This window comes from Myxocyprinus asiaticus, chromosome 8 (genome assembly GCF_019703515.2).
Source record: "Myxocyprinus asiaticus isolate MX2 ecotype Aquarium Trade chromosome 8, UBuf_Myxa_2, whole genome shotgun sequence".
Classification (NCBI taxonomy): Eukaryota; Metazoa; Chordata; class Actinopteri; order Cypriniformes; family Catostomidae; genus Myxocyprinus; species Myxocyprinus asiaticus.
This window is the reverse complement of record NC_059351.1, coordinates 9,094,469-9,116,616: the sequence shown is the minus strand read 5'-3', so window position 1 is coordinate 9,116,616 and position 22,148 is coordinate 9,094,469. Positions and strand designations below refer to the sequence as shown.

The 22,148-nt window shown below is 37.0% G+C and overlaps 1 protein-coding gene across 1 annotated transcript in view; it reads left to right on the top strand.

Moving 5' to 3' along the window:
* LOC127445285 (phosphatidylinositol 4-kinase type 2-beta) overlaps positions 1-16,059 on the top strand; it is a 28,526-nt gene extending 12,467 nt beyond the window's left edge. The window contains exons 6-10 of the mRNA XM_051705261.1: positions 2,414-2,478; positions 2,793-2,892; positions 9,144-9,277; positions 11,679-11,738; positions 15,181-16,059. Of these exons, the coding sequence (XP_051561221.1) occupies positions 2,414-2,478; positions 2,793-2,892; positions 9,144-9,277; positions 11,679-11,738; positions 15,181-15,354 (533 nt within the window). The 3' untranslated portion in view covers positions 15,355-16,059. The remainder of the gene's footprint in view (positions 1-2,413; positions 2,479-2,792; positions 2,893-9,143; positions 9,278-11,678; positions 11,739-15,180) is intronic.
* Positions 16,060-22,148: the final 6,089 nt, after the last annotated feature.

Genomic DNA, 22,148 nt, shown 5'->3' with positions numbered 1-22,148 from the left:
TTTCATTAAATGCATGTCCTTTGAGTAGCAAGCAAAGTTCCTGAACAACTTTCCTTACAAAGATGTATCAGGGTAACCATAGTACAAATCCCACAGCTACTAGTGTTACCATTTTAAACGGTTAATCAATTTTTCATCAGGATGCAGGAATAAATAATGTTTATTGTAGTGGAATTTCCTCAAACAGTACTCAAAATATCTGCAAATAAAGTGCATAGTGAGCTATGAGCCTAAATAGCACAGTACATATGTGTGTGTATATATATATATATATATATATATACACACACACACATACATATACACACACACACTGGTGGCCAAACGTTTGGAGTAATGTACAGATTTTGCTGTTTCGGAAGGAAATTAGTACTTTAATTCACCAAAGTGGCACAAAGCATAGTGAGGGCATTACTGATGTAAAAAACAGCACAATCACTATTTGGAAAAAGTCATTTTTGATCAAATCTAGACAGGCCTCATTTCAAGCAGCCATCACTCCAACACCTTATCCTTGAGTAATCATGCTAAATTGCTAATCTGGTACAAGAAAATCACTTGCCATTATATCAAACACAGCTGAAAGCTATTTGGTTTGTTAAATGAAGCTTAACATTGTCTTTGTGTTTGTTTTTGAGTTGCCACAGTATGCAATATACTGGCATGTCTTAAGGTCAATATTAGGTAAAAAATGGCAAACAAGATACAGCTTTGTCTAGAAACCTGTCAGTCAATCATTGTTTTGAGGAATGAAGGCCATACAATGCTTGAAATTGCCAAAAAACTGAACATTTCATACAAAGGTGTACACTACAGTGTTCACAGACAAAGGACAACTGGCTGTAACAAGGACAGAAAGAGATGTTGAAGGCCAGATGTACAACTAAACTAGAGGATAAGTACATCAGAGTCTCTAGTTTGAGAAATAGACGCCTCACATGTCCTCAGCTGACAGCTTCATTGAATTCTACCCGCTCAACACCAGTTTCATGTACAACAGTAAAGAGAAGACTCAGGGGTGCAGGCCTAATGGGAAGAATTGTAAAGAAAAAGCCACTTTTGAAACAGAAAAACAAAAAGAAAAGGTTAAAGTGGGCAAAGAATGTCATTACATGTTCCCCAAAACAGCCATCAAAGCTCAGTCGAGTCAAAGATTTCTTGGAGGCACAAAGTTCTGATTCCAAAAATAGACTTTTATTACAGAGTAACAAAGACGAGGTGTTCCATGGAGCATCTAAAATTACACTTCAGAATCATGCATTATACAGTTTCTATTCTTATCCCTTTGAGTGATGGCCTCTTCATCCAATGAAATTATCTTATGCCTCCCTAGTTTCATCTTCGCCGTCTCCCTTCTAGCTGGTCACCCTTGACCCCAACTTGCTTCAATGATGGCAAAAGCATGACTGTTTAAATTTTATATGTATAAAACACACTGTAATCACTTCATATGGTTACATATTTTATATTAACTAACTATCATTACTTTCTGCATTAATTTGATTAGTATATTAAATAATTTCCCTTATTACAGTCATTGGTTACACATATTCTTATAAAATGGAGTTGTATGTCCACCCGCATACATGTATCATCTCATTTCTAGCACTAATTAATGCACATATATCATCTGCCTTTTTTGGACACCGGGCAGTTCCTGTCTCTGACATTAAATCATCCTTTTAGTATCCCCACACACATCATCTATAGAGTCATACAGTTGAGTTTAGAGTTGAACAAAAAGAAGCTGTAATTCTCCCTAGAGAAGCCAAGCTGCATTTTTCCATTGATTTGCACCTTGACTATTAAACTTTAGAAGTATATAAATTATATATAAATTGTAAAGTATTTAAACATCATAGTAGTACTCTCTTGGTACTGCCTCTTTTTTGCTGATTTGCTAATTATATTATATTAAAAAAAATTACATCATAAAACAACAGAATCTTTTTGGCTTATGCATAAATAAAATAAATAAATAAATACTGTTACGGTAATGAGAATCATAATTGAAAACAATGGGAACTGTAAAGGTAAAACATCCAGACATGTTACGGTGATGAGAGTCAGGAGGTAGAATGTGCTTAAGTGTCCATAAAATAATGTCACAATTTTAATGATCCTAAATCTGTTCTTAATTTTCTTTATACAAAGTATAATTTCATATTATTTGCATTGATTTAGGGTTAAAAATTACGAGGACAGTTATTTGACATGCTTTGTGTGAAATCACCCTGTTACCCACAATCTTGTTTCTTTGTAGGTCACAGACAGGCTTCTTTCAGTTATCTGTCTTTCATTTCCTGCTTTCTTTCACTCTTTTCTGCACCACAAAACGCAAAAAAGAAAAAAAATACTCATTGTTTTCTGTGCCTTTGAATAGGAAATCTGATCTCTCTTTTGGCTTCTTCAGACAGGGGGAACGATAACTGGTTGATCAAGTATGAGAATCTGGGCGATAGAGAGTTGGCAGACAAGGTGAGCTGGACGATATTTATAGAGCTACACTGTTTGCATTGCTGGCCAGTTAAAAGAGACTTGCCATGACTGAGAACCATGTGCTACTGTAAAGGAGTCTTCATTCGCATACATGTACGCAGGCAAACGGTTCCTTCAACGTGTACAGTAAAGCTCTTTAAACATTACACCACATCAAACATAAGACTGCTTCAGGATTAAAAAAGAGACTTGTGTGCTGGTTCTTTCCTCATCCTTCTTGATTAAATTGGCATAATGATGACTGATTCCCAGTTACAGACAAGTGCTGTCTTTGGCTTTCTTTTTGTTTTCAGGAATCTGAATGGACTGACCCGAAAGACTCCGCAATAAAAATTGCAGCCATAGATAATGGATTGGCCTTCCCTTTTAAACACCCTGATGAGTGGAGAGCATGTAAGAACGTTTTACTATTTATGCAGGACATATAAATTGTCTCATAAGCAGAGTTATAGCTTTGAAAATGTCTCTTCTTTTTTTCTTTGCATTTTGTAATTTGATTTTCAATTTAGGTTTTTTAGTTTCAACTTAAGTTTCTGTTTTATCATCCATAAATGGTTTGCATTATGTTTGTATCGTTGGAAAGACTAAGTGACTAGTTTTTATTTTAATTGTTCATAATTTTGTTTTAATTTTAGTTTTATCATTTAACACAGCATTACAAACCATTCCATCTGCCTGTGATGACACACAACACTTTTAGAAAACGCAACATATGAACTGTAGTTGGTTGATTACATGTGGATCAGACGAATACGTTTGTGGATCGCATTTAAAAAAAAAAAAAAATGTATCATTGTATTTGTAATTCGCAAACAAGAAATAATATAAACAATCATGTACTTGACATATAAACAAACCACAAAAACATACATAAAACAAAGGAGTTTGTTAATAAAATGGTAACAATATAAATAATAAGTAAATAAAGAAATAAAATATTAAGAAAGGTAAAATTAAAAAGGGGGGCAGGGGTGTTGCCAGCACCATAAGTTCCCACTAGGAGCTATATCATATTTACCATGACCCATTATTTTCGTCTTGCCACATGCTTCTTACTACTGAGGATTACAGAAATGCAAAAACCCATTCCTTCCATAGCATAGGTGTTCCACCTATTAACAACTTTGGATTGGCCCAGATAGCAGACGAAGGGATTAAAAAAGGGTCAGACCCAAAATACGAGAGGTCTTCTTCCAAACTGTTAGGAGATGGGAAATAATCGGATGATTACACACTGGTAATGGTAGTTTTGTTATCAATAAGGACTCAAATGGTATAAGCGGGCAAACAGAATTCCATGGCTAGCCATGGAGGAGCTCGCTCTGGAGGTAACATCTATTGTCCCAGGTGCCTCAGACCAAATGCATAATGATACAGAGATAGCTTGGGGAGACCTAGACTTAGTCCCCTCTCAACCGGCACTTTCCCTAGCCGCATAGAGGCTTCTTCTAATTCCACAAAAACTGTTTACATATCCTGTCAAATATACTGAAATATTTTGAATGGACAGAGACAGGCTGGGAGTTTAAAACATAATTAATTTTGGGTATGGAGTTCGTTTTTAGTACATTGACCTTGCCCCAAAGGGAAAGAAAAAGTTGGGCCCATCTCGCTGTGTCAGCTGAAATTTTTTCCAATAGGGGGTCAAGATTGACTTTAACAATATCTTTAAACCGATGGGGAAAAGTAATTCCTAAATAAGAATGCCCTTGTCAGGCCATTTAAGTGCACAGTTCTGAAACAATGACTTTGGACAATAAGCAGTCAGGGGTAGAGCCTCCAACTTAGACCAATTGACCTTGTACCCAGAGAATTTAGAGAAATTATTTATCATGCTAAGTAGTGCTGGAAGTGAGTTAGTTGGGCCAGTGACAAAAAGCAAGATATCGTCTACATAGAGCTTAAGTTTCTGAACCGAGCCCCCTACAACTACCCCAGGGAAGCTGGTATTCCCTCGTATTGCCAGAGCTAAGGGTTCCAATTCCAAACAAAAAAGTAAAGGGGAGAGTGGACAATCCTGACGTGTACCTCGACCCAGCCTGAAATATGGAGAAATTACACCGTTAGTTTGCACAGCAGCCTCTGGATGTTTATGTAACAGCTTCACCCACTTTATAAATATTGGGCCAAATCCAAAAGCTTCTAATGTTGTGAACAAATTAGGCCACTCAACACAATCAAAGGCCTTCTCAGTGTCAAGTGACACCACAGCAATAGGAGAGCTATCATTCCTGACTACCCACATAACGTTGATGAAGCGTCTGATATTATCAGAAGAGTGCCTATTTTGTATAAAGCCAACCTAATCAGGATGTATTAGAGCCGAGATTACTGTTTGTAAATGGTTGGCAAGAATTTTAGAAAGTATTTTGATGTCTAAAGGAATCAATGAAATTGGTCAGTAGTTGGAACAATCAGCTGGGTTCTTCCCCTTATTTAAAATTACTGAGATCAAGGCCTGGTACAAAGTTGGGATAGCACGTGCCTGTCGAAAGCCTCCTCATACATATCTTTTAATAGGGGTGTTAATTCTGAGTAGTAACATTTAAAAAATTCGGCTGTATATCCGTCTGGTCCTGGAGCCTTCCCTGTTGTTAAATTTTTGTTTCACTTCTGAAATTTCATCTTCTGTTATGGAAGAATCCAAGAGCTCCCGTTGATTTTCACTGAGAGAAGGGATATTAAGTCCACTGAGGAAGTTTTTTTATTTCTTCCTCAGAGGAGCTGCTGCAAGAAGTGTAAAGATTTAGATAGAAATCCCTGAATGCGGCATTAATATCCATGGCCTTGATTGCAAGGCATCCCCCAGGGGGCTGAATAGAACATATTGAGGCAGAGGATTCCTTATGTTTAATATATCTAGCCAGCATTTTCCCTGCTTTATCTCCAGATTCAAAGGATTTTTGCCTAATTCTGAACAAGTCAAATTTCATCTTCTGAGTAAGGATATTATTATATTGATACTTTAGTTGTGCTAAGACTAAGGTTACATTGGTTCATTCTCTGTTTAAAATTATTTTCTTCTTTGATCTGCCCCTCCAGTACAGACAACTTATCGTGCTCTAACTTTTTCTCAGCTGAGGCGTACTGTATAATGACCCCTCTAATAGGTGCTTTTAGCGCCTCCCATGCCACCCCTACTGATGGGGCTGAATTTAGGTTAGTAGATAAATAAAACTCAATTTGGTCTTTGAGTAAATCTTTAAATGCAGGGAGATGTAACAAAGCTGAATTGAACCTCCATCTGTATGATCTTTTAATAGTGTCCAATGGTATAAGATCAAGAAATACTGGTGCATGGTCTGAAATCAGTATGTTGCCAGTTGTACAGTTTAGCATAGAGGGTACAATGTTCTTATAAATAAAAAATAAAAAATCAGTATGTGAATGTGCTATGTGGTGACGAAAAGAATGTATAATCTCTGCCAGATGGATTAAGCAACCTTCAAGCATCAACGAGGCCCAAAGTAGTACACACTTGCTTTAGCATAAAGGATGATCTAGGGGCCCCTGTGCCGCTCAGATGGCTGCAATCTAAAATAGCATCAACTACCACATTCATATCTCCCGCCCATATGACCGGATAGTCTCCTAAATCACTCAGGATGCCTTCTAAAGTGACAAAACAATTAGGGTCATCACCATTTGGAGCATATGTGTTGGCCAGAATGTGTGGTCTCCCCTGTAACTCTGCCAGTGTAACTATGATCCTTCCCTCTTTGACATACTTCTCCATTATACATTTGAACTGCAGGTTTTTATTCACCAGGGTGATTACACCTCTACTCTAACTCGAGCCGGTACTTTAAAAAACATGACCATCCCAGTCTTTACATAATTTCTGTGACTCCTGTTCAGATAAGTGGGTTTCTTATAGAAAAACGATATCAAGTTTTCTAGACTTGAGACTGATAAACACCTTTTTCCTTTTAATAAGATTCCCCAAACCTTTAACGTTCCACGTGGCGAGCCATAAATTACTATTTTGGACTGACTTGGCCAGTTAGATAAGGTGTATTAATGGTTATCTTAGGAACCCTAACATAAAGGTGCATGCTAAAAATAAAATTAACAAAACTGCAAACCAGCACATTTGTCCATGACTGCTCGTTGAATGTGGTACATAGCCGTCACTGCTCGCAGCACTGCATTGCTACAGATAACTGACAACTGAAATCTAAATGCAGAAATACAAAATTCTTAAAAAAAAAAAAAAAAGGCACTATAACATGTACAGGATTGTACTATATGTAAATTACAGCAGAACCTTATAATAAAACAGGGAAGTCCACAAACCCAACATCTGAATATACCTATTTGCTTAGGCCCAGTTCAACAAAAGTCCATTAAACAGTGTGCCGTTTGTAAAATAGATAAATCCAAAATAGTATTATCTTGGTAGTCCAGGAAAAAGCAATCTCCAACAGAGTGTGAAAAAATGGAGCAGAACATAGGACCATTAGGCAATAGAACCAATGCTCAGAAACCATGAATAAAGGCCAGGGCTTTCTTAGGACCATTAAATCGCTAAGGACCGTCTTTTAAATCAATCTTGAGCATTGCTGGGAAGAGCAGAGCAAATTTGATCTGACGATCTTGTAAAGCTTTCTTGCACTCCCTAAAGGCGTTTTGTTTCTCCTGTGTAATCTTCGAAAAATCGGGGAATACGAGTACGGAGTTGCCGTTCCATTGAAGCCATCTCTTCTCTCTGGAAGCCCGCAGAATCAGGTCCCTCATCCCGGAACGCATTAATCTAGCAATAACTGCTCGCGGTCTTTCTTTCGGCTGAGGTAGAGGGGCAAGTGTTCTGTGCGCTTGTTCAATGTCCCAACCATGTGATGGAGTTGGAATACCTAGTAGCTGAGGTAGCATCTCTTCGAGGTAAGCCTCCATGTCTGTCCCTTTGCTGCCCTCCGGTATTCCTATAAATGCAAGCGCAGTGTAGTTCTAGCGGGAAGACTAGCAGCTGTACATCATTGCACCATTAGCTAGGTAACTCCTAGCCAATCACATGTAAGCCATTGCTTTATAAGTCTGCTCACATTATCACATTGCTGTTTCAGTTGTGCTAACACGGCAACCTCCTCCACCCCACCACCACCAGTTGAATCCCGTCCTGCACGGGGGTAGGCTCCTCGCCCCCTGCCTCCTATCTCCAGCAGGATATGATGGTTCCGAGTACAACTTCTTCGGACCGCCAGACGGGGCTTACACCAAAGAGAGACATTACATTTTCTGTTTTATATTCATCAAATAAATGTCATCTTGAATTTCACTCAAGTATGCAAGTCTTCCTGATAGAAATCTCAGGTTATTGCATCTGTTTCTATCTTCAATATACGTGAGCTTATCTTGAAGCACCTCATTTTCAGCCTTCCGAGTGGTGGGGGGGTTGGATTGCAGATCCCTGTCATTTGCCTCCAGAAATTCCACTTTCGCTTCGACATCGCTGATTCTCTCCATTAGCGCTGACAGTTTTCCTTCCATAGATGTGGTGGCCTTGTGAATCTCTTTCAAGCTTTGCATTTTCTTCGGACATTTGTTTTAGTATATTAAAGATACTCGTGATGTCCTCGGCTACATTCCACTTACTCGCGGGGATTTGTCAGTGTCCATTGGAGAAACTGCTGTGCTGTTATCCCTGGCGACATTGTGGGTTGCATCGCAACCCCTCAGGGCCTTTTTTTTTCTGCCTACAAGCCATTTTTCTTTATCTTGAAACTCTTCCCTGCTTCTTAGAGAAGGAAAGTTGTCAAGTTAGCCACTTAGGATTATCAGTGAGGATAAATAAACTGTGCCGCTACAAGTAGTGCTAAACTACGCTGCCATCCACCTCGACCGCGTCACGTGACTCCCCGTGGATAGCGTTTTTTTTACACAATACGCAGTCTAAAATCTGGCTTTGTGGATTCATTAAATCAGACCATCCTGCAATGGCTGAAAATACTCTAGTTGTTTTCTCTGTAATTTTATTTAGTTTTTGCTTGTATTTTAGTGTACATTAATAGTTTGTTTAGTTTTTGTTCATTTAGAAATTCTCCTTTTTGCTGTTTTAGTAAAAGAAAATATTTTTTACTTCTAGTTGTCATCTTTATTATAGTTTGCATCAGGGACTAAAAATGAAGTGTTTTCCATTTCGGTTTGTTCTGAGCAGAAACAGTATTTTTTCATTCTGGTTATGATGTTTGCCGGTGTGAGTTTTTCCCCACGTGGGGGGAATTTTCAGGACAGAAATCATAAGCTTAGTATTATATACAATAGCCTATATAAAGTAATGTGTTTACAATAAATGTGTTCTTAATATTTAATATATCTCAAAATATATTGCACAAAATTAACCAGTTATTAAGTTGTTACCAGCATTTAAATATATAATATAATTTTGTTATTTTATTTATTATTTTATTTTTTTTACACCGGAACAATTAAAAGGGATTTTGTTCCCATTTTCAGTTACATTCTGCAAAAAATCGTTTTTGGTTTTTGCTTCTTGAACCTTTTTTGCGCCTGGTTTGCATTTAGTGGTAAAATAACCTTGCTTTTAATGACAAATCATTGTGTAACGTATCAAATCACCATTGTTTTAAATAATTGTATTTATATAGTTATGAATCTAGTGTGACTGTGTGTGTATGTTTGTATAGATCCGTTCCACTGGGCGTGGTTGCCACAGGCCAAAGTGCCCTTCTCCCAGGAGACCAGAGACCTTGTGCTCTCACGCATCTCTGACATGAACTTTGTACAGGACCTCTGTGAGGACCTTTATGAGATGTTCAAGGTAGGAGATCTTGCCGTCAAAAATAATTTGACTCAAATCAGGGCTGTGCTGAATGCATTCTTACCGTTATAATTTTAAATCATTCACTGTAATTAGTGATTTGCTAAACTAAAATTGACCGACAGAAACTCAAATAAATAGGCTAAATCTCTACAACCTTTTATTGCACAATACCATCATAGTCCTCAAAAACAAATAGAGATGTGCCAAAAATGCTTAATAACAGGAAGATTACTCGCAGTGGCTGATTTGAAGTCCAAGATGATTAGATGTAAAGTAATTCTCTTGGAATTTATTGTTGAATTTGTTACAGAAGCATTGCTTTGATGGCTGTAGCAGTGGTGTTTTAAAGGGATAAATTTAGAGGTGAAACTTCTCAGACAGGGTTTTGGCATGTTGCTGACGGTCTGTTAGCATACTGTCAGTACGTTGTAACTCTCTGCAAGAAATACAGCCCTGTTAAAGTGGCATTGCTAAAAATATTCACACTAAACAAAAATAAGAAGAACAAAAACTCACTTATTGACCTCAGCAACTGCCTAATCGGTTGCTGGACAACTTACTAATCCATCCTAACTCATTCCTAATTGTAATTGGTCAACAACAACTTTGTTTTCGATAATATATGTATAACCTTACCCATTGGTTTGTAATGCAATATATGAATAGTTCATTAATTGAGCTAGATTGATTAATATAATGAATAAATAAACATACAGTTTTGCTCAAAAGTTTGCATACCTTGGTTGAAATTGTGAAATTTTGGCATTGATTTTGAAAATATGACTGATCATGCAAAAAAAACTGTCTTTTATGTAAGTATAGTGATCATATGAAGCCATTTATCATCACATAGTTGTTTGGCTCCTTTTTAAATCATAATGATAACAGAAATCACCCAAATGGCCCTGATCAAGAGTGTACATACCTTTGAATGTTTGGCCTTGTTACAGACACACAAGGTGACACACACAGGTTTAAATGGCAATTAAAGGTTAATTTCCCACACCTGTGGCTTTTTAAATTGCAATTAGTGTCTGTGTATAAATAGTCAATGAGTTTGTTAGCTCTCACATGGATGCACTGAGCAGGCTAGATACTGAGCCATGGGGAGCAGAAAAGAACTGTCAAAAGACCTGCGTGACAAGGTAATGGAACTTTATAAAGATGGAAAAGGATATAAAAAGATATCCAAAGCCTTGAAAATGCCAGTCAGTACTGTTCAATCACTTATTAAGAAGTGGAAAATTCGGGGATCTCTTGATACCAAGCCAAGGTCAGGTAGACCAAGAAAGATTTCAGCCACAACTGCCAGAAGAATTGTTCGAGATGCAAAGAAAAACCCACAGGTAACCTCAGGAGAAATACAGGCTGCTCTGGAAAAAGACGGTGTGGTTGTTTCAAGGAGCACAATACGACAATACTTGAACGAAAATGAGTTGCATGGTCGAGTTGCCAGAAATAAGCCTTTACTGCGCTAATGCCACAAAAAAGCCCGGTAACAATATGCCCGACAACACCTTGACACGCCTCACAGCTTCTGGCACACTGTAATTTGGAGTGACAAGACCAAAATAGAGCTTTATGGTCACAACCATAAGCGCTATGTTTGGAGAGGGGTCAACAAGTCCTATAGTGAAAAGAATACCATCCCCACTGTGAAGCATGGTGGTGGCTCACTGATGTTTTGGGGGTGTGTGAGCTCTAAAGGCACGGGGAATCTTGTGAAAATTGATGGCAAGATGAATGCAGCATGTTATCAGAAAATACTGGCAGACAATTTGCATTCTTCTGCATGAAAACTGCGCATGGGACGCTCTTGGACTTTCCAGCACGACAGTGACCCTAAGCACAAGGCCAAGTTGACCCTCCAGTGGTTACAGCAGAAAAAGGTGAAGGTTCTGGAGTGGCCATCACAGTCTCCTGACATTAATATCATCGAGCCACTCTGGGGAGATTTCAAACGTGCGGTTCATGCAAGACGATCAAAGACTTTGCATGACCTGGAGGCATTTTGCCAAGACGAGTGGGCAGCTATACCACCTGCATGAATTTGGGGCCTCATAGACAACTATTACAAAAGACTGCACCCTGTCATTGATGCTAAAGGGGGTAATACACAGTATTAAGAACTAAGGGTATGCAGACTTTTGAACAGGGGTCATTTCATTTTTTTTCTTTGTTGCCATGTTTTGTTTTTTTGATTGTGCCATTCTGTTATAACCTACAGTTGAATATGAATCCCATAAAAAATAAAAGAAATGTGTTTTGCCTGCTCACTCATGTTTTCTTTAAAAATGGTACATATATTACCAATTCTCCAAGGGTATGCAAACTTTTGAGCACAACTGTATTATCAAATATAGATCAGTTGTCACATTAACTACTGTGTGCATTTCAGGCGGATAAAGGATTTGACAAAACCATGTTCGAGAAACAGATGTCCGTCATGAGAGGACAGGTACGTTTGTATGCTTTGAGATGATTTTGTCCTCACTTTCTCTATGGGGACCAGAAATGGCATTCTCTTCTCTAATATTTCATAGTCTAAATTCTGGAGCTCAGTCGCTATGAAAAATTCACAGCTAACATAGATTAATACACCCAGCCAGATGCCTATTTTCAGCCTATCACTGCTGAGACATAGACCCGGATTTAGACCACAGATTTTGCAAGCCAAGTAAAAGCTCTTGTCCTGTAGCGTTGTGAGGCAGAGTAAGTTTTGTGCGATTATGTATGTCAAACTGTGTCATACTAGAGCAGTAAGACAGGCAATGTGTTACAGTTTCATGGGGAAACATGGTCAAATGGCTCTAAGGCAGCTCATCCAATCATAATCGAGTGGCAGAACTATCGTTTTATGAGGTTTACCACTGTCTTGTACAAAACTGAAAGGTTTGCACCTGGTCAAAGTTCTTTTTTAACTAAATTATTTGCCTCGCTGGAAATTTTTATTTATTTATGTAACAACAATATTATTAGCTTTTTAACTATCAAATTTCATTCAAGCCTATGTTGGCTTTTCAGTTTTCAGTGTATTTACTGTTGATAGAACTTGACCTTTGGGCCTGGTTTGAGCTAGAGACGTGGCATTAATTTGTGTTGAGTTCTTGTTTACTTGGTGCGTTAACCGTTCCTGCTATGTGGTCATTGTTAAATCAGATCCTCTCCAAGTCTCTAAAGTAAACAGTGCTTTTAGCTGGGAATTTTGGCTTCAGTTTGTACATTTGGATTGTCTGTTTTTGGGCTGTGATGATTTATTGTCTCATTAAGGGCTTTCATGATTAATTGTCATATAAATTGTAATTTTTTTAAGGTGTGCTTTTTTTTTCTTCATGTGTGCTACATGCACCTTAAGAACTCATTTTTACATATTAAACTTCAAATATATAAATCAAATAATAAAAGTTTCAAAGGGGGGCATGACCTGAAAAAATTTAGAACCACTGAGCTAATCCATGGGATCTGTTGTGGTTTGTCAAGAAATGCTGCGGTGTTGTAGGACAGTGGTTCTTACCTGGTTTTGCATCAGTACCCATATTTTGCATCGGACATGAAGAGGCGACCCAACATTGGTCAGCACAAACCATGTTTATCCTTGTCAAGTGAACCCATATTCATTGTAGCTGGAATGTATTTCTTTTAATTTGTCTATGTTGGCTAGCTTTGTCTTGGTGGCAGATTTTTGGCCAAAATTTGTAATGTTTGATGGCACATATGCTCTAACGATGGAATAATTTTCCCATTTGATTTTCTGACATAAAATAGCTCTGATTTATTGGCATATGGCAACTTTGTACCACAATGGAAAATGGCCCAACACATTTTTTTTTCTTAAATGATAAATTTCTCCTTAATTTAATTTAAATTTCTTTAATTGATATGATATATTTATACACTTTGAACTTTATATCCACTGTATGGGTGACCCCAAGAAAAACCGTGTTGGAGATTAAATCAAATGTCATGTGGGTAAAATGTAGTTTATTATTGGTTACTTTAAAAACTGCCCTTTCATTTCCAAAAATACGTTGTTTTAGCTTTTTCTGAAAGGTGAAAAATTTAAGAAAATAAATTGCTGCCATATGGCTACACCGTACCAATTAAAAAAATAGTGTTAAAACATGTATGCAGTTAATCATGCCCCCTGATTTTATGTACATTTTGTAACAAGAAATTTTCCTACAAAGTCATTTAAGCTTGAAGAATTTTCATGTTTTTGCAAGTCACAGTCAGCAGGGGAGTTTTAGGATTAGGGGTGGAGGTGGGGGTAGGGCCTCGGTAGCCTGCCAGGAACAATTTCTGGCACCTTTCTGCAGTGGGCGATACAACTATGAATAACATGTCTCTCGAACCCTGCTTGCAAAGTTTCAAACTGCATTTAACTTGGCACAGCATCCTAAAAATGCAGCATTTATGTGCAAGACACTAAAAACCAGTGAAACACGCCGCAACCATGGTGAGGCACTCCAAAAGCATTTATCTGACGCATGTGTACATAAACCAAGAATATTACAGATAGACCCAGGATCACGTCCTGTGAGAGGTAGGCTCTTAAAGAGATCATTCATCCAAAAATGAAAGTGATTTACTTTCTGCTTCAGAACACAAATTCTGATTTTTAGAAGAATATTTCAGCTCTGTAGATCCATACAATGCAAGTGAATGGGTACCAAAAGTTTGACACTCCAAAAAGCACATACAGGCAGCATAAAAGTAATCCATATGTCTCCAGTGGTTAAATCAATTCCAATTCCTTCTCCCTGCCCAGTAGGGGGTGATATGCATGAAGAATGTGACTCGCCAAAAACGCAAGAAGAAGAATGCGAAAGTGAACGTTAAAGTGGAGATTGACTGAGCAGGGAGGAGAATTTATAGGAAAACCTTACTTAAATTTTGATCCGTTTCTCTCCCACACCTATCATATCACTTCTGAAGACTTTGATTTAACTACTGGAGACTTATTGATTACTTTAATGCTGACTTGTGTGATATTTGGAGCTTTAAAATTTTGGCACCCATTCACTTGCATTGTATGGACCAAAAGAGCTGAGAAATTCTTCTAAAAATCTTCATTTGAGTTCAGCAGAAGAAAGTCATACACATCTGGGATGGCATATGGGTGAGTAAATGAGAGAATTTTCATTTTTGGGTGAACTATCCCTTTAAGTCTTCCTCAGATACTGTAGATTGATGAACCCAGTTGTGAAATTGATTGCGGTGGACTCTAGGCAATTAAACGGCTTTCACATGACTCTCATCGGGGTGTCAACGCTCCGTTCAATGTCAGTATCAAGCACAGATTTGCCCTCCACACAGCAAGCGTTGCAGAAAATGTCACAGAAGGAGATTTAACGAGTTTGCCAGGCAAGAAAGCGAGAGGTGTAAATAGTAAAAACTGAAAACATGTACTTGGACTTAGAAGAGAAAAAAGTCCTGGCTTTTGAGTTGCTTTGATTGCAGAAAATGAGGATTTGTTTTTGGTGAATTTTAATTAGTTCAAGAAATAAGTTCTCTGGATGCTTCGAAACAATAAGGCAAACATTTATGAAGTTAAAAATGAGACATTCAATGTCTCCTCAAAGTTGTCTCTTCATTAATACAGCAAAAGCCACTTTATAGTCAAGGATATGGAAATAGAGTAAACAAATATTGACTTCTAAAGCATGGTCTAATCACTCGTCTGCCACAATGCAATGCATTTTAATTATCTGAATTATTACGTAGACTAATATAACTTACAATTACATTTACAAATACATTTGTGGCATATTGTTCATCACCACATTTCGACTCAGTTCTCCTTCTTTAAAAAAAAAAAAAAAGAAGCAAAAATCGAGGTTACAGTGGGTCATGCATGTCCTGTATGTCTAAAATCAGTCTCGACTTTTCTTGCCCAATAGATCCTGAATCTGACCCAGGCTTTGAAAGACGGGAAGAGCCCCATCCAACTAGTGCAGATGCCTCGTGTGGTGGTGGAGAGGAGCCGTGGGGGAGGCCAAGGCCGTGTGGTCCAACTGGGCAACGCTTTTACCCAAACCTTTCACTGCAAGAGACCCTTCTTCACCTCCTGGTAATAATAGAGCCACACTGAGAGGAGGAAGACTGGAGTGATATAGGACAGTGGTCCTTGGAGTGGATTCAAGACACACTGGATGGAGGACTTTTTTGCTAAAGACTTCAGGGGTGAATGTAGCAAAAGAAAAGGACATAAAAAGGACCTGAGGCCTTTTTGTTTTTTCCTGAGCCTTTTTCCGAGAATTCTCCTCTTCAGCTCACTACGGCTGTCGAGCAGCACCAAATGGGAATGTCAAAAGGGAATTATTTGTTAAAACGTTTTGTCTGGTGACAGCCCTGCTCAACTGCCAATTATTTTATACAGTACAGTATACGTTTATAAGTACAGTGTATATATACAAATAATATAAGTGAAGAATGATGCTTATAATGAATTGAAACTTGAAAAATGCTTGAATGTAAGTTGCAAGTTTACATTTTACACTTCTCCTGAGGACATTTCATCATCACGGAATACTGGTGACAGTGGTATTTAATATGAGGAATGTATTGGCTGACCATGTAAATGGATGCTGGTAACAGTATAAACATTGTTCAAGATGGATGCTTTTGTAGCCCCTGTTAAAAGTATATATTCCTAAATGATTTTTTTTCTTCTCTTACCTGTGTATGCATCTTGGACTTTTTATTCCAGCTGGATAGTTGTTAAAGTATATTTAAAATAAATTGAATAAAAAAATAAAGCTTTGTGATTGGTAAAAATAGATCTTGTTCTTTTTGGCATTTGAAAACAAGGGTTGACACCTTTTTGCTAACCGTTCTTTCATAAAAAAATATCAATACACTGTAGTATTGGATGTGTTCTATGTAGTCTTGTGTAGCCAGACTTTTTATTTTTGGAAAGAATTCTGGTCCACATTACAGCCTTAGAAATGTAACAAATGCTTAGTATACACTTCAGCCAGAGTCTATACATTTAATGATACAGACATGTTCTGAAATAGCATACTACCGTACTATTTATATTTATAACGTATACTGCAGCAATGAAGTAGTGTGGTAATGTGCCATTCTAAACATAGCAAACTTTTCTCTCGAAATCTGTTATTTCATGCTTTTTTTTTTTTTTAGCAATATTAAAATTTTGTTAATGATGTAATGAACCTGCGTCAGTGTGTTCAGTGTTTATACACTTATGCTTACAAATGTTTTTCCTCTTTACAAAGCTCATGTTACACAGAACATTAAAAATAATGTTATGTAATGTAGAAGAACATTCCTTAAAGGAATAATTCACCCAAAAATGAAAATTTTCTCATCATTGACTCACCCTCATGCCATCCCAGATGTGTATGACTTTCTTTCTTCTGCAGAACACAAATTTGGATTTTTAGAAGAATATCTCAGCTTTGTAGGTACTCACAATGCAAGTGAATGTGTACCAACATTTTGGAGCTCCAAAAAGCATATAAAAATAATCCAAACGACTCCAGTAGTTAAATCCATGTCTTCAGAAGAGATATGATAGATATGTGTGAAAAACATACAAATTTAAATGTTCATTAAGTAAGATTTTAGCTGGCTCTTCCTCGTCCCATCAGCCCCAGTAGAAAATATGGTTTTGGACTTCATACTGACACCTGTCGTCCTGGATACTGGAAGTTTGTTTGCTAAAGTGCTGCGTTTCACCAAAGATATTTCAGATATTTCAAAGATATAATCTTCTATTTTCTTACTTTTTGTCTGTTTTTCTGTGTCTCTAAACACATCTCTATTATGGACATTCAAATGATCAATATTTAAGTCCTTTTTTGCTTGTAATTCTTTTCCCTGCCCAGTAGGGGGTGGTATGTGTGAAGAATGTGAATCACCAAAAACACGAGAAGCATGTAAGTGATCTGCTTCTCACCCACACCTATCAAATGGCTTCTGAAAATAGTGATTTAACCACTGGAGTATTATGGATTACTTTTATGCTGACTTATGTGATTTTTTTGAGCTTCTAAATTTGGGCACCCATTCACTTGCATTGTATGGACCAAAAGAGCTAAGACATTCTTCTAAATATCTTCATTTTTGTTCTGCAAAACTAAATTTACTGTTAGATCAGGCTAAATTCCATTGGCCTGATTCAAACTTACATGCTTTTACCTTTCTGAAATAATTTCAAAAGGCTCTGAATGAGTCATGCTACTGCCAAAGAGAGTGCTGAGGCATTATGTCTCGATTTATTTTGCTCCTGTCATTGTGCTGCCACCCTGTGGACTTTTTAAGTAACGACACTTTAGAGTCATTTCATTTCATTTTATTCATTTATAAAGCACTTTCGACTACACTTGTAGACCAAAGTGCTGAACAGTGAGAGTTAAGATACATACAACATGCAACATAAAACAATGTTCACTTAAAAACACATCACACCCAACCATCTAAATGAAAAGCCAAAGAAAGGAAATTAATCTTTAAACCAGCTTTAAAGATTTAAAATTAGAGGTGGCTCTAATTTCAAATGGCAAACTATTCCACAGCCTCAGACCTGTGACAGAAAATTCTCGATCACCTTTGAGCTTCAAGTGTGACCGTGCAATAGTGAGAAGTGATTTGTTCTCTGATCTTAATCTAGACGTCTGATATGGAATAATCAGATCATAAACATAAGCTGGAGCCAGACCATTTACAGCCTTAAAAACATACAATAGAACCGTATATCTAATCTTGAACTCAACCGGCAGCCAGCGAAGAGAGGCCAGTATTGGAGTGACATGGTCCCTTTTCTTTGCCTTCACGATCAACCTGGCTGCCACATTCTGAACCAATTATAACCTTGAAATAAAAGCTTGATTGGTCCCTGCATAAAGAATATTGCTATAATCTAAACGAGATAAAATAAAAGCATGTATTACTTTCTCTAAATCCTTAGTTGAGAGAAACGGCTTCAGCGTAGCAATGGAGCTAAGCTGGAAGAAACAGCTCTTAACCACAACATTAATCTGTTTATCAAATTTTAGGTTAGAGTCAAAAATTACCCCCAGATTGCACGCTTGTTTATGCTGATAAACTGACCATTGATCTAATCTGGAAGTTATATCCATGCAGCCTTTATCAGGACCAAAAATCATGATCTCAGTCTTTTCCTTATTTAACTGGAGAAGATTATGTATCATCCAGTTTTGAACCTCCTCCAAGCATGTTAAAAGAGAATTTGACACACAGTCATCCCCGAGTTTCAACGGGAGATAAATCTGAGCATCATCAGCATAAAAATGGTAGGGAATACCAATGTTTTTTTTTTTAAATCAAGCCTAGAGGAAGCATATACAGCTAAAACAACAAAGGCCCTATAATGGATCCCTGAGGGACCCCACAGGTAATTGGAGCTGTGGATGAAGAAAATGCACCAATCACCAATGTAAAAGATCTATCCCCAAGATAAAAGAAGAACCAGCTTAAGGCTGTTCCTTGAATCCCTACTACATGCCATAAACGATCAATAAGAATTGCATGGTCTATAGTGTCAAATGCTGCACTCGGATCTAATAAAATAAAGGCAGCATGTTTACCTGAGTCTCTGATTAAAAGAATATCATTAACCACCCTCAATAGTGCAGACTCCGTGCTATGTCCCGCCCTAAAACCTGACTAAAACCTGACTGAAATTTATTTAAAATACTATTCTCCTCTAAAAAAAAAAAGATGTCAGCTGAGCAAGGACTGCATTCTCCAGAATATTAGAGATACAGGGTAGTTTGGAAATAGGTCTATAGTTCTTCAAGTCAAGATGGTCCAATCTAGGCTTCTTAAGAAGTGGCTGAACAAGCACTTGTTTAAAGCAAAGTGGAACAATTCCATTGTAAAGACTACTATTAACAATGGAAGTAATACTCGGACCAATAGTATCAACCATCTTCCTGAGAAGGCGTGATTCGCAGGATTCTAGTGGAAAAACAACAACAACATTACACATGCATTCAGGGGTGTAGATTCCAGGGGGGATGCATTTACACTAGGTGAACATGGTAGACAATAGACTGACTGTCTGCTCCTGCTCTGTTGTGCACACAAGTTACCACAGTAAAGTTCTCATGATGACCGTTAGGTGTCACTGTTCACTCACAAAAGAGCTCTGCCTCCCCAGTGCCTGAGACGAAATCCCAATTAAGTTTTCTCACTGCTATTTTCTCAAGTCAAAACAAGTCCGGGAAATTGATTAATCACCCCTTGCAGCTGGATCGTAACAAATAGTTAATTAGCTAGTCTACCATGTTCTGTCAAACACCAAAAACAATTCAGTAATAAGGGCTACTTCGTTAATACTGTACTTATAATGATGATACGGAATGGACTGAAATAAAATGTCTGATAAAAACAAAAACATGAAAATGTAAACAAAGTTTAGTCCAAGCAGACTAACTGTGACTAACTTTTGAATAGCCAGGCATTCTACAGTGACCTAAATGAATGAAGACCTCCATAAACTCAAACTGAAACATGTCCCTATACCTTTTAGTTAGAAGGGAAAGGATACAGTTAACACACGACACATTTCTCTTCAAAGAAGCTTCATTTGAAAACTGAGAATTTGAAATTAGAACAAATCTTTGGTTACACTTTCCATAAAGCCTGTATAAAACTTTATACATTGTATTTATAATGCCTAAAAGGCATTTATAATCAGTTTTGATAATGTTCTTGTAACTACCATTATAAATCATAACCATGAATAAATTTGAATTGTAATATATTATAATTTATCATATAATGCATAAAATATTATGAGAGTATAATGCATTACTTAAGTCTACATTAAGTCAGTTTAAGCATGGACTTGATAATATTAAGTAAATTCTACATTTGTACTCAATTCAAACTTGTAAGGTTTTTTGCTCTAGCTTATAAGTAAATATTATTTATGATTGTTTGTTGTCTTTACAACGCATAATCCTGTATCAGTTCTAAAATCGAAAACCTTGTCATTTTTATTTGCCAGTTTAGATAAATATGACAGGTAAATAAAATAAGTACATTCTACTTACATTTTCGAAGCTAATGTTCCCAGCATGCACCGCCAGGCGTGAATAATTAATGAGCTTGCGTGGTTTCACTGTTTGCAAAATTATTTACACTGGTTTTATTGCTGATTTTGTTGTCATGTTTGGTAACTTCTTGTTTTGTGAAGTCTGAAGTTTTTTTCTATTCAAAGGTACCCGTTCATGATAATATATGCTGTATGTATTTATATATACTGTATATATTACCATCATCGTGTTTTGTGCAAAGTTTTGAGGTGTGTGTGCGCAGCTCAGGCTCTTGTTTCTATCGCTAGTAATGCAAGATGATGACTACATATAGCACATATTCAGCTTTGCTGTGGGATGCATTATATGTCATGTGGCACATGATTAAACTTGTGTTTATAAGGAAAGTTCTGAATGATCAATGTTCTAATAACATTTTCACGTAAATTTAACTTTGTTTATTTAAGTACCATGTATATCAGATTTGTAAGTTAAACATTTTCAACATTTACTGACTTTAAATAATATTATGTCATGAAAGTAAGTAGATTTTACCTCATTTTATACCATTCAAAAAAATCTGGGTTCAACACAAGTAAAGCTCAATCAATGTTGATTACCACAAAAAAAAAAAAAAAAATAATGTTTTGACTCATCGCCAAAATGAGTCACAATTTTTCATAAAAAATACAAATAAAAGCATAAATCGAGGTTTCAATGAGGCACTTACAATGGAAGTGAATGGGGACAATTATTACAGGGTTTAAAGGCAGAAATTTGAAGCTTATAATTTTATAAAAGCACGCATTAATTATTCTGTTAAAGCTTACGTATTACGGGGCTGTAAAGTTGTTTAAATCGTCGTTTTTACAGTCATTTTAGGGTTTTAGATTACATCGTCATGGCAAAGAAGTTGTAAAATTGGCTATAACTTTACAGAAATAGGTTATTACGTGATTTTATCTAACAGAAATCACGACAGCACGCATACTGTTTATGTCTTGTTGGCTATACTTTTGAAAAAGTGAGTATTTTAACATTCAAAAATGGCCCTCATTCACTTCCATTGTGAGTGCCTCACTGTAACCCAGATTTTTACATTTTGTTTAAAGAAAGAGAGAGGCAAGTCAAAATTTATTTTTGCGGTAATCAACATTATGCCACAAAGTTAAGTAAATCTTACTAGTCATTTTTTGCAGTGTATTACAGATCGTTTTGTGGAAAAATAGGTTTACCAAAAGAAATTAATAACTCATTTAATAGTTTAATGATGTTTCAGTAGCCATATATTTGAACAATGAAACATCATCCATGCCACTCTAATTTTTCCCTACTCTCTCTATGGTGCATAGTTATTTTCTTGTCAGACCACTCGCATTTAGTGCCAAACCATGTACACGCACACACAATCTGGAGGGATCTGTTTTCCCTCTTACACATTAAGGCGCTAACATTTATCAATGTGGGAACTCTCCTCCAGTTCATTCTCAGAAGAGAGGGAAAACTAGGAATGCTCTCTCTCTCTCTCTCTCTCTCTCTCTTTCTCTCATACTTCCACCCAAACTCACTCTCTCACAAACACATATCTTATCTATTCTTTCCTGGCTTGTTTTTCAGTTCCCAGAAGAGCATTCCAACTGTATTTGTACATACAGTGTGTGTTTTCTGTTGGAATGGTTCATAAATGTGACCACATAAGGGGGTTATTTATATTTTATGGAAAACATATTGCAGGTAAAGTAAGGAGTTTGTGTGTGTGTGTGAGAGAGACAGGTACTTGGGACGGATTGGTGTGGCTTTTGGCATTGTTGTGCGTGTGTGAGTGTTTGGCCTCAGCT